A 12,286-nucleotide genomic window follows, 5' to 3' on the forward strand; every position below is an offset into this window, starting at 1 on the left:
TAACGATGGGATAAACCCTGGTAGGGAGTGTATCATCAGTGGTATAGCACTACTTACCCCAGACACACCCATCCCATCTACCCTGCTCTACATTGACACACATTACTGACCCTGCAGACATTTAGCGTGTTTCTAGTGGGTGATTCATGGGATTCGTCACCGATGTACCTGAGAGTCATACCTGCTTTGGCCCAAAAACTCCAGATGGTGTCTTTCACAGAACCCCCCGCATAGAGGACACTCATTGTCTCCAACTATCTCCTTCGGACTGTTCTTGGGGGAACGCCAAAGACGGGTGTGGCTGGGTGACTGCACAAAGCATAGCGTGACGGACCATATCGTCGGGGAGATCATACACCAGGGCGGGAGTACGCGTAATTGTTATTTAATCGGGTCGCTCAACAGCGGTTTTTCTCTGTATGAACTTGCAGTGCTGGCAGTCATATCACCCTCTCGTGTTGAGGTGCTTCTTTTCATGCCACAAAGGATTTTGCAACAACCTGTTTGAAGCATGTTGTGTGAGGGCAGAACACACACACACACACAGACTGAAACTGCTTATAACAAGCAGGGTTATGGCATGCCAGAGCCTAACCCAGAAACACAGGGCATAAGGCTGGAGGGGGACACCAGTCCATCACAAAGCACCTCAAGCAGGACTCAAACCCCAGACCCACCAGAGAGCAGGACCTGGTTAAACCCACAAGGCCACCACACCCCACCAATATCACTGTACACACACAGTCTGAAACTGCTTATCCCATGCAGGGTTGCTAGGAGCCAAAGGCTAACCTGGCAACAGAGGGTATAAGGCTGAAGGGGGAGGGGACACGCCCAAGATAGGAGACCAGTCCGTCACAAGGCATCCTAAGCAAGACTTGAACCCCACACCAACCAGAGAGCAGGAACAGGCCGAGCCTGCTGCGCTACCATGCCGCCAAGGACAGAACACACACATTTTCGGAACCGCTTGTCCCATATGGGGTCGCGGGGAACCGGAGCCTACCCGATAACACAGGGCGTATGGCCAGAAGGGGAGGGGACACGCCCAGGACGGGACGCCAGTCCGCCGCAAGGCAAGGATAGAACAGGAGATTCTAAATAGAAAAACTGATTTTTGAAATGAAAGAAAGACACAGCAGACTTAAACCTGTCTTCCACTTCCTGGAAATACCCTCCTGAGACACAACCCTTTACTTTTGTCCACTGTGGAGGACATCAGTTTTTTAAGAGCTTGGAGAACTTCCTAGATGCTCTTGAAATAAATCCAAAAATCTTCTTTCCAGCTGCGTCTCAGGATGTATTTTAGAGCTACCAGATTCCTGGTCCAGGTGGTCCTAAAATTTCCATAAAGCACAAAAATTTGCTACTGCACAACATCTCCTGGACTTAACTTCCACAATGAATAAAATTTCAATACCAAAGGCAGCACAGAAAATATATTCTATTCTGATAATATATTGTTCTGTTGGAGAGATATTCCAGGACAACATAATATTCTTGACAACATCAACTTCAGAGAATTTCCAGCTCCATTTCTGTAATTGGCTAGAACCACTCCAGTACAAGTACCCTTCTCCAAATTGCTGTGTTCATTGCTGAGAAGAGAATGTGCAAAAAACCCGGGTTACATAAGGTCAAGCATCAGATTAGGAGCGAAAAGGAACATTCTTGTTTGGATTTTCAGCAGCGAAGTGTTTCTTGGCTCAGTTCAGACCCAATCCCGTCTGGGCTGTGGACGGTAACAAGCACATAAAAATGCTTTCCTTTCGGTTGCACAATGCCAAAGCTTGCTTTTAGTGTGAGAGAGGACAGCGGCAGAATGGCTAAATAAAAAACAATAAATATACAGCAGGGCCCTGGCAAACTACCATTTGCTTGCTCTTTATAGAAGGTCTTTATTGACCTTATGGCTGCCGTTTCAGTTACGTCCAACAGATCACATTTTACCCTGACACTGTAGCCTTCTACTCCAATTTATTGATTCGCACAGCCTTAAAACTGAAGCAAGTCAGACACACAAAATTCTACATGTGAATCAGTGCGCCTCTTTGTCCTTAATACATTACCCAGCAAAACAGCTTTGAGCTCTTTCGCAGAAAAATTCAATGTGCTAAATACTAAAAGAAAACCATGAAACAACTTCAGATCAAAAAAATCCGGAGTACCAATAAAATACCCTTTTAACACAAAAAAATAATGCCTTGGCATCACACAGGAAAATCGGCACTCCGCTGAAGAAATGATCACGACCCAAGCTTTACGTTATCAGCAAAATTCACTCAGGAATAAACCTCGGTGCCTGAATCACAGGATGTAAGATGGTTCAAGAAAACAGTATTATGCCTGATTCTCAGCAGTGTTTTATCTGCAGCCTTTCTAGTTTTATTCAATAGGCCACTTTCTTTTGCTGAGACAAAGTAACAGGAGGTGAAAGAGAGAGAGAGAGAGAGAGAGAGAGACAGAGAGTGGAGCCTTATTCATAGAGGGAATAGAGGGGCCACATCAAGCACATGCTGCCAAAGAAAAGAGGAGGTATAAAGAGGCCGCCGCAGGCAGGTCTAATCACAGCACAGGCCATTAGTATGAGCCTCTGAACCCGACCGCACTGACTGCCAATGCGTAGGGCATCCACGCCGGACCTGGACCTGGTGCAATCGCGGATTCTGTTACAGTCACTTGTCAGGAAATAGCTGCCAGAGATGACAAGGACCAGATCCAAATTACTGAATGACTTTATCCTAGACTGTGACGAGACTGCACCAACAGAGGTCCTTAACCGAGAAGAAAAAGGACAAGTCTATGTCCAAAAGTACAAAGGTTCTCTGGTCTGGCTCCAATGTGAGCTCCTTTTCCCACTCAGAACTGCTGAATCCCTGTCAATTTTCAAGAAGAGAAGAGTTTTTAGGAAGTGCCCCAATCACTCACATGCGCCTCGATTCAAAATATGCTTGTCAGAAAATCATGCAAAGTTAATTCTCTCTAAAATTGTATGACTTATTAGAAGAGTTACATAATAATATAAGAATATTACAAACCAAAGCAGGCCATTCAGACAATTGCTGTGATTTTTAAACTAATAATTGCTTTGATCCATGATGGACTGGCATTCCACCCACGGTGTATCATAACTAGCTTTGAGTCCTGTGCTTCCAGGGAAGGCTGAAGACTGCTGTGACCCTGCCTTGGACAAGAGGTTAAGGAGAGTAAGTAATTGCTTTGAAAACAGGGAAAACCTGTCTGTGGCTCAGGGCTGGAGGTTGAGTAGAAGTTACCCTGTTAATGCTATTGTCCCAGCAGCAATGTCTCTTCAACTGCTGAGCTTAAATGTAGTTCAGCATAAACCCGACAAGGTACTGTTCGTGGTAAACCACGTGGACATATCTGTCCCTGAACTGAGCAGTACCAGCCAACAGGAACAGGAAAAGTGCAAAATCTACCACAAGGGTGACATATCTCACAGTTGTACAATTATTTCAAACCTGCATTTCAAATGATTCATCATATTTGACCCCCCCCCCCCCCCACACACACACACACACACACGCGCCTCAGTGCCCTGATGCTGGCATAGCCCCTCATGTATTTCCTAATGTTCTCAACTGCATTCGTAGTGTGTCCACATTCATACCACCTTTTACCAGTATTCATATAGTGGAAAGAAGCTGTCATTCAATAAAAGCAAAATCCAGAGTGATTTTCACCTTTTTCTGAGATGTATTAAATTCATAAAATGGTACAATGCCAGGGTACTTTGGCATTTGAGCCTAAACACTTTGAGTTCTTAACCACAAATCCATCTGTAACGCCCTTATCTTCCAAGAGCCAGAAATACAGTGGACATATGGGGGTTCCTTCTTGCTGGCACTCGGTTCAGCTCTGGTCTCCGCGGTCACGAAGGAAGATCACACTCCTCCTCTGACTCCTCCTCGACGCCATGAAAGAGTCCTTTTTCACAGAGGAGAATAGAGCCTTGTGCTGAGGGCTTGCGTTGTTTTTGGAACGGGGCTCAGTCCATCAAGACAGTGCAATCGGGGGCTTCGTGCACACGCAGCGCTGTCTTTCGGGCTCACAGCAGCCCATCTCAGCAGGCTGTGGAGACTGGAGGCCTCATTCGATCTTCTGACGTTCCACATGGCCCCTGAACACTGCTCTTCAGCGTCGTTTATTTGCCATGTCAGCATTTTCATTTTTCGAGTTTGTGAATGGCGAAGCGTGTAACGTCCTGTGTGGAGCTTCAAAAACGTATCAGACCCTTTTCCAGTCCACACTGACCACAACGTGTGACTTTGAATGCTGGCCCAGACTACTTCTTTTTTAACAGCACCATTAAATGTGTAATGGGTGGTGTTCTTGGGAAGATAAGGCGTGAACATGCCTCGCTGGCTACACATGTCCCTACAGAACAGAAATGTGGAGACCTGGAGACGCCGAGCAACCGAGACCCGTTCAGCCCCTTGGGCTGGGCTGCAGTCGGAGAATACGACCCCATTCCTGACCAGTAATGCAACACAACCAGAAAGAAAAAAATCCTGCAGTATGTACGTGACCTCAGCTGGCTCTCCTCCCCCACACATCCCAGTGGGTTCACATAAACCACGCTAAAAAACCTTGTCTTTGGCTCCAGACACCAGCTGGGAATCTTAAAATGTCTGGTTTCTGGTAGGAATCCGAACAATGTGATGCGAGAAGTGTGTGTGAAAGCCTCTGTGAATTTTAAGGATAAGATAGGCTTGGACTGACGTTGCCTACTTATCCATTTAAAACGCACGGAACACACTCCGTCCACAGCACAATAGAACGTGAACCATACAAGCAATCTCAAGATTTCCGTACGTAATAACTAATAACTGTAACTAATTTTTTTACTCCTGAAGATTAGAGTATTAAAAAGGTCGAAATGAATGACAGGATTCTCAGATTGCTCATTACAGAAAGCGAAGCATATGGATTACCAGCAGAGCTGTGTGTCCATCATGTGTGTCGGTGCTTGTAAAACCAGGTCTGCCGAACCCCGATGGAGCAACTTGACAAAGCACTCGATGCAGGAGAGTTGACCATCCCCCAAAGCATATAGGAAGCACACGCACACGCACACACACAGGCCAGAGGGGTCTCAATTCGCTGACAGTAAACATTTGTCTCTGTGTCTAAGCTACAACTGCTGTGTGACAACACACAAGTCACATTCGAGTCAAAGACGGCCGGTGAAGGTCGACGACAAACATCGCAGCAAATGATATTTTTGTTGAATACAGATCAGCTGACATAATATCGTTTCCAGATACATGGCTTTGCCTTCTGGACTTCCCACTAAACCTGGATGTATATGCCATGAAGATGCAGCTGCAGGAATGGTCTATGTTGAGTACTTTGGAACAAGGTTAAATAGAGTAAGCAGTTAATAACACACCTTCACTATTTATGATTGTGAAGGAATAGTGTGTTAAAGGTAGATGTGCAGTGTATTGACAAAGGAATTACTTCCGTAATGTTCACAACATAGACCGAGTACCTGATCAATGTACCTCTTTCGGTTCATTAACTCAAGTCTTTTTTGAATTAACCTGTGGTGGACTGGAGTCCTGTCCATGGTGTACGGTCCTTCAAGCCCTATGCCTCTGGGATAGGCACCGGACTACGGGAACCCTAAAGTGGACAAGTGGTGATGGATGGATGGATGGATGGATGGATGGATGGATTGTAGTGCAGTCCAGCTCACCATGTACCCAATGCTTTGCTCCAGGCTTGACACTTTATTCAAAATTCATCTTTCATATTCATTCTCCAGCTGTCATACTTTTTTGGCTTTCCAACAGAAAATGGTGTATGTCTCTATGTCGGAAAGTATCGGTTGTTTGTCTAATACGGCTTTCTGTTCTCTGTTTGGTATTTCCCCGCTATAAAGTTTGAAAAACCATGGCAGCTGTACCACTGATAGGCAGTAACAGGGAAACGGGGGAGGGGTGTTCAGTCAGAAGAGGGTCCTCTGGAATGCTGGCATCCGGCAACCAAACAGCTGTGACCACTTCCTTCCTCCGTATTCGGCTGTGCCAGCTGAGAGGCTGCCAGACATCTTGCCACGATCAGCCCCTCCTGTTCACCAAGTACCCACCTCACCCTCCTCCCACACGTCCCCAAAGCCCCCTGTTGAGCGAGAAAGCAGTAGCAATATAACACAGACTTCCTGTGTGTTTTTTTCCCTACAATGATCCCACCATGTTCCAGCCTTCCAAAGGCTTCCCAGTTCCCCCGGTGCCTCCCTCGATAAGGAATGGCCTGATCTGTCACAGTCAACTCACCATGCAGTCATTTTCTGAAACAAGGGCCAAGCACTTCTCCCGAAAAGAAGCCGACTTCACACGACCCCCCTCCCAACCATGTGAAATTCACACACGCCCACACACCCCTCTGGATGCTCACGTTGCCTTTTACAAGCTTCGTGTCTGCTCAGCCTCAGCTGCTATCTGTAATGTTACCGTAAATAATCACATGGTGGTTTTGGATGCATTTTTTGGATTCTTTTTGGGCTTTCGTGTGACATAACTCAGTCTTCTCCAGTCCTATATCCCACATCTCACTTTGAGAATGGCATTGACAATATGGTCTTTTTATAAACTTCTCCTAAACAGATTATCATCTCTGACTTACCACTTCTTTTCGGTACATCATGTAACTCAACATATGAAAAATATATACTCTGAGCAAATTCACAACAGTGGAGATAAAGCAAATGAGAAACCATCACATACACCACCTACTTGGAAGGGATCTTATTAAAATAATAAAAGGAAATAAAACAATAGCAATAAAAGCATAAAGTGATTTGTTGAGATACTACAATAAGTGAAAGAAAGAAAGTCATAACATATATAATGGTGATGAGGTAGCAGGACTATGCATATAGGACATAGGACAAAGGACTACGGAAACCTCCCAAGTATACAAATGGGAGATTATTGAATATGACCAAAAATGGGAGGAAAGGGTTTTTCAAACCCTCAGAAAAAAATCCTGCTCATTCTTTCATTGCATGATGTGGAAACTGTCATTATTAGGAAATAAGACGCTGTTGAGCAGAAGACGCTATTGAGACAATTCCTGGAAGCTGCAGTGTTAACAGTGCAGGAATTTCCTTTCGTACTCCTTACTTATGAACATAAAGGCAGCAGCGGAATACGGTCAAGTTTAAGCAGAGGCAAAGTAGCCTGATTCACTTAACAGGGGCCAAGGACAGCAGCTCTTGGCAAAGACTCATTCTTACAGGGCCAAGATTTGCACAGACATCTATCCAACCAGCAGAATCTAACATCAGGGTTACAGTTTACTCTGATCATACTGAGAGAAATATTACATCAAATTTATTCATTTATCTGACACTTTTCTCCAAAGCAACTTACAATGTTAATCTACTTACAGTTATTTACCCATTTATACAGCTGGACAGTTCTACTGGAGCAATTTAGACTAAGGGAGGTGTGGTGGCAGAGTGGGATGGACTGAGTCCTGCTCTCTAGTGGGGTGGGGGTTCGAGTCCCGCATGGAGTGCCTTGCGACGGACTGGCGTCCTGCCTTGGGTGTGTCCCCACCCCCTCCAGCCTTTTGCCCTGTGTTGCCGGGTTAGGCTCCGGCTCCTCACGATCCCGTATGGGACAAGCGGTTTCAGATGATGTGATGTGTAATTGAGACTAAGTACATTGCTCACAGGTACTACAGAAGGAGGTGAGATTTGAACCTTCAGCCTCAAAGTTGCAACTGTAACCACTATGGCTGTTATTACTGTGGCGAATGTCACAATGGGATACTTTACTAAGTAAGTATTGTCTGGATGCAGTGGCGCAGTGGGTTGGACCACAGTCCTGCTTTCCGGTGGGTCTGGGGTTCGAGTCCTGCTTGGGGTGCCTTGCGGCGGACTGGCGTCCCGTCCTGGGTGTGTCCCCTCCCCCTCTGGCCCTACGCCCTGTGTTACTGGGTAGGCTCCGGTTCCCTGCGACCCCGTATGGGACGAGCGGTTCAGAAAATGTGTGTGTGTGTGTATTGTCTGGATAAAACGGTCTCTTCCATATAGAACTACATATGGCTTAGCCATTATTTTTTTCAATAAAGTTCACATTCTCCTGATTTTGTCAAGTTAATTTGATTAAATTTAAAATTTATTTATTCATTTGACACCATTATCCAAGGCAACTTACAATGTTAGGTTCGTACACCAAGCAAACTAAAATTATTCACCCATTTATACAGCTGGGTAATTTTGACTGTATCAGTTCAGTGAAACATCAGGCCAAAGATGCTTTTAAATCCACCACTTTTACGCTGTCTTTGTTTTTAATTACACAGCATAACATGTCAGGTAAGAAAAGGTAGCTCTTGAGCTCAATTTTATGTCAACAATAATTCTACAAACACTGCAATGCAGGGGTGGTCGCTGAGACTGAAATTTCCAAATTTCAATATAAAGCACATGGGAGCGCAACTCGACACAGGAAATAAGTCTCTAAACAAATAATGTTTCTCCCAGAATCCTATGCGATGATTGCGGTACAAAGCATCTTACAAAAACATTTTAACGCTTTTCAAATGGATCGATGCCATACCGATAGACATCACCCGGAGCCTGATCTCAAAAGGTCGTTGCTAGGCAACCGTATCAGTCAACACCTCTGTACACGGCTCTGAGACACGTGGGATCTGCGGGAGCGAGAGGGCAAAGGTTGGCCCAAGGAGCAGCGTCAGCACAGGCGAGATGATACTCATCGCTATCCCACAAGCCCCTGCTGAGCCCAAACACAGGGATGTCGAGGAGCAGAGAGAACGGAAGGTTGAACTATCCGTGCCAGAATGCTGCTGCACCAGCTAAAACACGCAGAAAAAATGCTTAGTCTGGAGGGGATGTTTTATTCATAGCCTTTGTCTCCCACACAGAGGAAATTTAACAGAAATCATCCACTCGAAGGCTGGATTGATTATTGTGATTATAATCGGAAAGGACGGGATTACTCTGAGGCCTTGAAAACAGTGGCTCATTCAGCATATCAGCCTAATAACCGGAATCCCCCAGATTATTATAATAGATACCTCATGCGGTGTAAATTATGCGGTACACACAACGAGCGCAGTGAAAAGAGCCAAACCAGCATTTTTCGACATTTTCTGACGGCTAATGTATGACAAGGCGATACAGTAACTGTCATCTGATACACACTGACTCCTTTCATGGAATTTCTGGGATTTGTGTCTTTTCATACAAGGCTTCTTTGGAGCAGTAATCTTTGTCTGGAGAAAAATGTTCAAACGCAGACTTTTTCTAGTCGGAGATGTTTAATTTCAGAGGGGTTTTTGTAAAATGGAAATAAGCGAATGGATGAAATGCTTCTTATACCGCAGGAAAAGCACTGCGCTTCTTCATCTCCATCTGCTCAGTGGCCCCCCTCACAAGGGGTCCAGAATTGAGAGAATGCAGGCGTGCGGTTTGTGCATTTGTTGGTGAGCTGAACTCCCTCTGTCCCTCAGAGCTGCTGAATCCCCTCATTATTCAAGAAGGCTCTAAAAACCCATCTCTTTCAGACCCACTTCTCTCCTGACCTCCTGACAGCTCCATAAATTTGCTTACATTCTATAGGTGGTTCTTTGGGTGATCCTTCCACAATGGTGCTTCAACTGTCATTTTTCTTTTTTTTTTTTTTTAATCTAAAGCTCTTCACCAGTTGTTGATGCACTTTCGTTCACTCCGGGTTTAGTCCAAAAACTGAAATGAATAAATGTAAACAGTCCAGCTTAGAATCTCTGCATCCACTGCACTTTCTCACAACTCCATGAGACAGAACTGCACTTGAGAGCCTGAAATTCCAACGCAAGTTTTTATATCTCGTTTCTAACCGTTTCCTGTACAGTTTATTTTTAGATCTTTGGGAATAAAAGATGTTGAAGAGCAGAGAGTTTGGGATTCGAAAAAAACTCGTGCAACCATACAGAAGGCAATAGAAACATACCAACAGAAATGGCTTGTTTTCTCGATTCTTCTTTGTAGCATTATTACCTTCATACAAGGATTGCATTTAAACAAAGTGTAAACAGTTCACACCCGCTATGGAGTCATTTCAATATATTATAACTCCAAACCATGATTAAATCACAAAAAAGTCACTTTTAGCTCTACAAACTTTGTAGCTTTGGACACAAACTGATGGAAGTTTCCGCTTTTGGATTCATTCACATTCACTTTTTTTTGCGATCAATTATCACAAACCAGTTTTACTCCACATGGTGACTTGTCTGCCTGTGTCAGTGATTTCATGAAATCAAATCTGTTAACACAACACCCACAACACAACTCGACACTGGATGAGTGTGTCTGTGCCAGTGTTCACGCATGCATAACGTATCTGTGTGTGACTCAACTGAACACTATCACTATCACCACTATTTTCCAGTCCCCCCAAAACCTGACAAGTCCTTCTACCAATTTAACATATAAGGTGCACTTACATTTATTTATTTAGCAGACATTTTTCTCTAAAGCAACTTTCAAGAAACTCTATGTAGTGTTATCAGCCCACACACCTTATTCACCAAGGTGACTTACGCTGCTAGATACACTGGGTCACTCACCCATACATCAGTGGAACACACACACTCTCACTGTCACTCACACACTATGGGGGAACCTGAACAGCATGTCTTTGGACTGTGGGAGGAAACCAGAGCACCCAGAGGAAACCCACACAGATATGGGGAGAACATGCAAACTCCACACAGGCTGAGCGGGGATCGAACCCACATCCTCTCACACCACCCAGGTGCTATGAGACAGCAGCATTACTCGCTGTGCCACCCGCTGCGCCACCGTGCCTTTCCAAGTCACCTTCTGGCAGGAAAAATAATGAACACCACTAAATTGTGATGCACATATGGGCACTGACCCTGGAGCGCTGATACAATCTGAACTCGGGATTGAGCATTATATAAGAATTAATAGTAATTGTAATTTAAAGTGACTGGGCACTCACACTGGGGGGGCACTGATACTCTCTATATTTATAACAAAGTGCTCCTTAAGAACAGACTATAACTGTAATTCACAGTGACTCGGTGAGCACACAGAAGAGAGGAGAACCCATACCCTCCTGGTGTTCAGTGACAAGGAGGACCACTTACTTCAACCGGTACTCGTCTCTCTCCCTCTTCACTTTGGCCAGCACGTTGTACAGCGCCCTCAGCTCCGGGGTGATGGTGTCAATTTGGACCCCGACCCCGTCCGGGTGCGTCCACGTGACCCCGGGCCCATGAAGGGTCTCGAACCTCTCTCCGTGCCTCCTGATGTGAGTGAAGCTCCAGATAGTGCCGGGCAGCCTGGAGTGAACGAGCGATCCGGATGTCGCTCCCAGATCCGACTGGGGTACATGATGATGATCGGTCTGGACCGCCTGGTCCCGGGTGCGAGCCGCTCGTGACGGCTGCCGCGCGAGCGCGTCCACGAGCTGCGCCTCCAGTACTTTGTTCCTGCGCTCCAGCTCATGCACCTTCGCGAGGAAGCAGCGGAAGCGCAGGTTCAGCGTCTTGAGGACGTGGATGTTGGAGCCCAGGTCGTTCCGCAGAGCGGCGGTCACTGCGACCCCCGAACCCCCGCTCCTCGGACCCGCGGCCGCTCCGCACAGCTCGGAAAAGAGCAACGAGTTCATCTTTTAGACCGGTCAGACCCTGGACAAACGGGCTCCTCGGATGGATGGTGCTATAAATAAAAACCGCTGCGCGCAGCCCGGTCGCCAACCTCCATGCCCCCCTCCCAGCCCCTCGAACCCGGGTCTCTCTCCTTCGCCGAGTCTCCTAGGAAGCAGGCTGCATTGGTGAGGTCGGGGTGTTTGTAATCCGTGCCGACATGGCTAACGATGCCTTTTGCTCATGAAAACGGCATCCCTGGGCGTCACTGTGAGAGCGTAAGCGCATACACACACTCTCGCGCGCGCGCGCGCACCGATACTAGCGCATTCCCCCGCAGAGGTGCGGATGCGGAGCCGCCGGATCAGGTCTTCTCCAGCGTGTGTCGACAGGCAGAGCGTTAAAAAGAGCCTCCCTGTGCGTGTGTGTTGGGTGTGTGTTCCTCCCTGGGACAGAACCGGCGTCTCCACTGAACCTCCTCCTCCTTCTCCTCCTCCCCTGAGACTGAGAGGTTCCACTGCAGCGAGCGGTGTAGACAGACACGCACACACACACACACACACACACACACAACAACCCGTTCCCTTTGTAATTTTAATAATAAACCCCGTTTTCACACAAAATGTAA

General features: G+C 46.3%; 1 protein-coding gene across 1 annotated transcript in view; it reads right to left on the minus strand.

Annotated features, from left to right (window-relative positions):
* Positions 1–12,137, minus strand: part of iffo2a (intermediate filament family orphan 2a) — a 28,681-nt gene extending 16,544 nt beyond the window's left edge. The window contains exon 1 of the mRNA XM_029249819.1: positions 11,158–12,137. Coding sequence (XP_029105652.1) covers positions 11,158–11,681 — 524 coding nt within the window. The 5' untranslated portion in view covers positions 11,682–12,137. The remainder of the gene's footprint in view (positions 1–11,157) is intronic.
* Positions 12,138–12,286: the final 149 nt, after the last annotated feature.

The sequence above is a fragment of the Scleropages formosus genome, chromosome 2, assembly GCF_900964775.1.
Source record: "Scleropages formosus chromosome 2, fSclFor1.1, whole genome shotgun sequence".
Classification (NCBI taxonomy): domain Eukaryota; kingdom Metazoa; phylum Chordata; class Actinopteri; order Osteoglossiformes; family Osteoglossidae; genus Scleropages; species Scleropages formosus.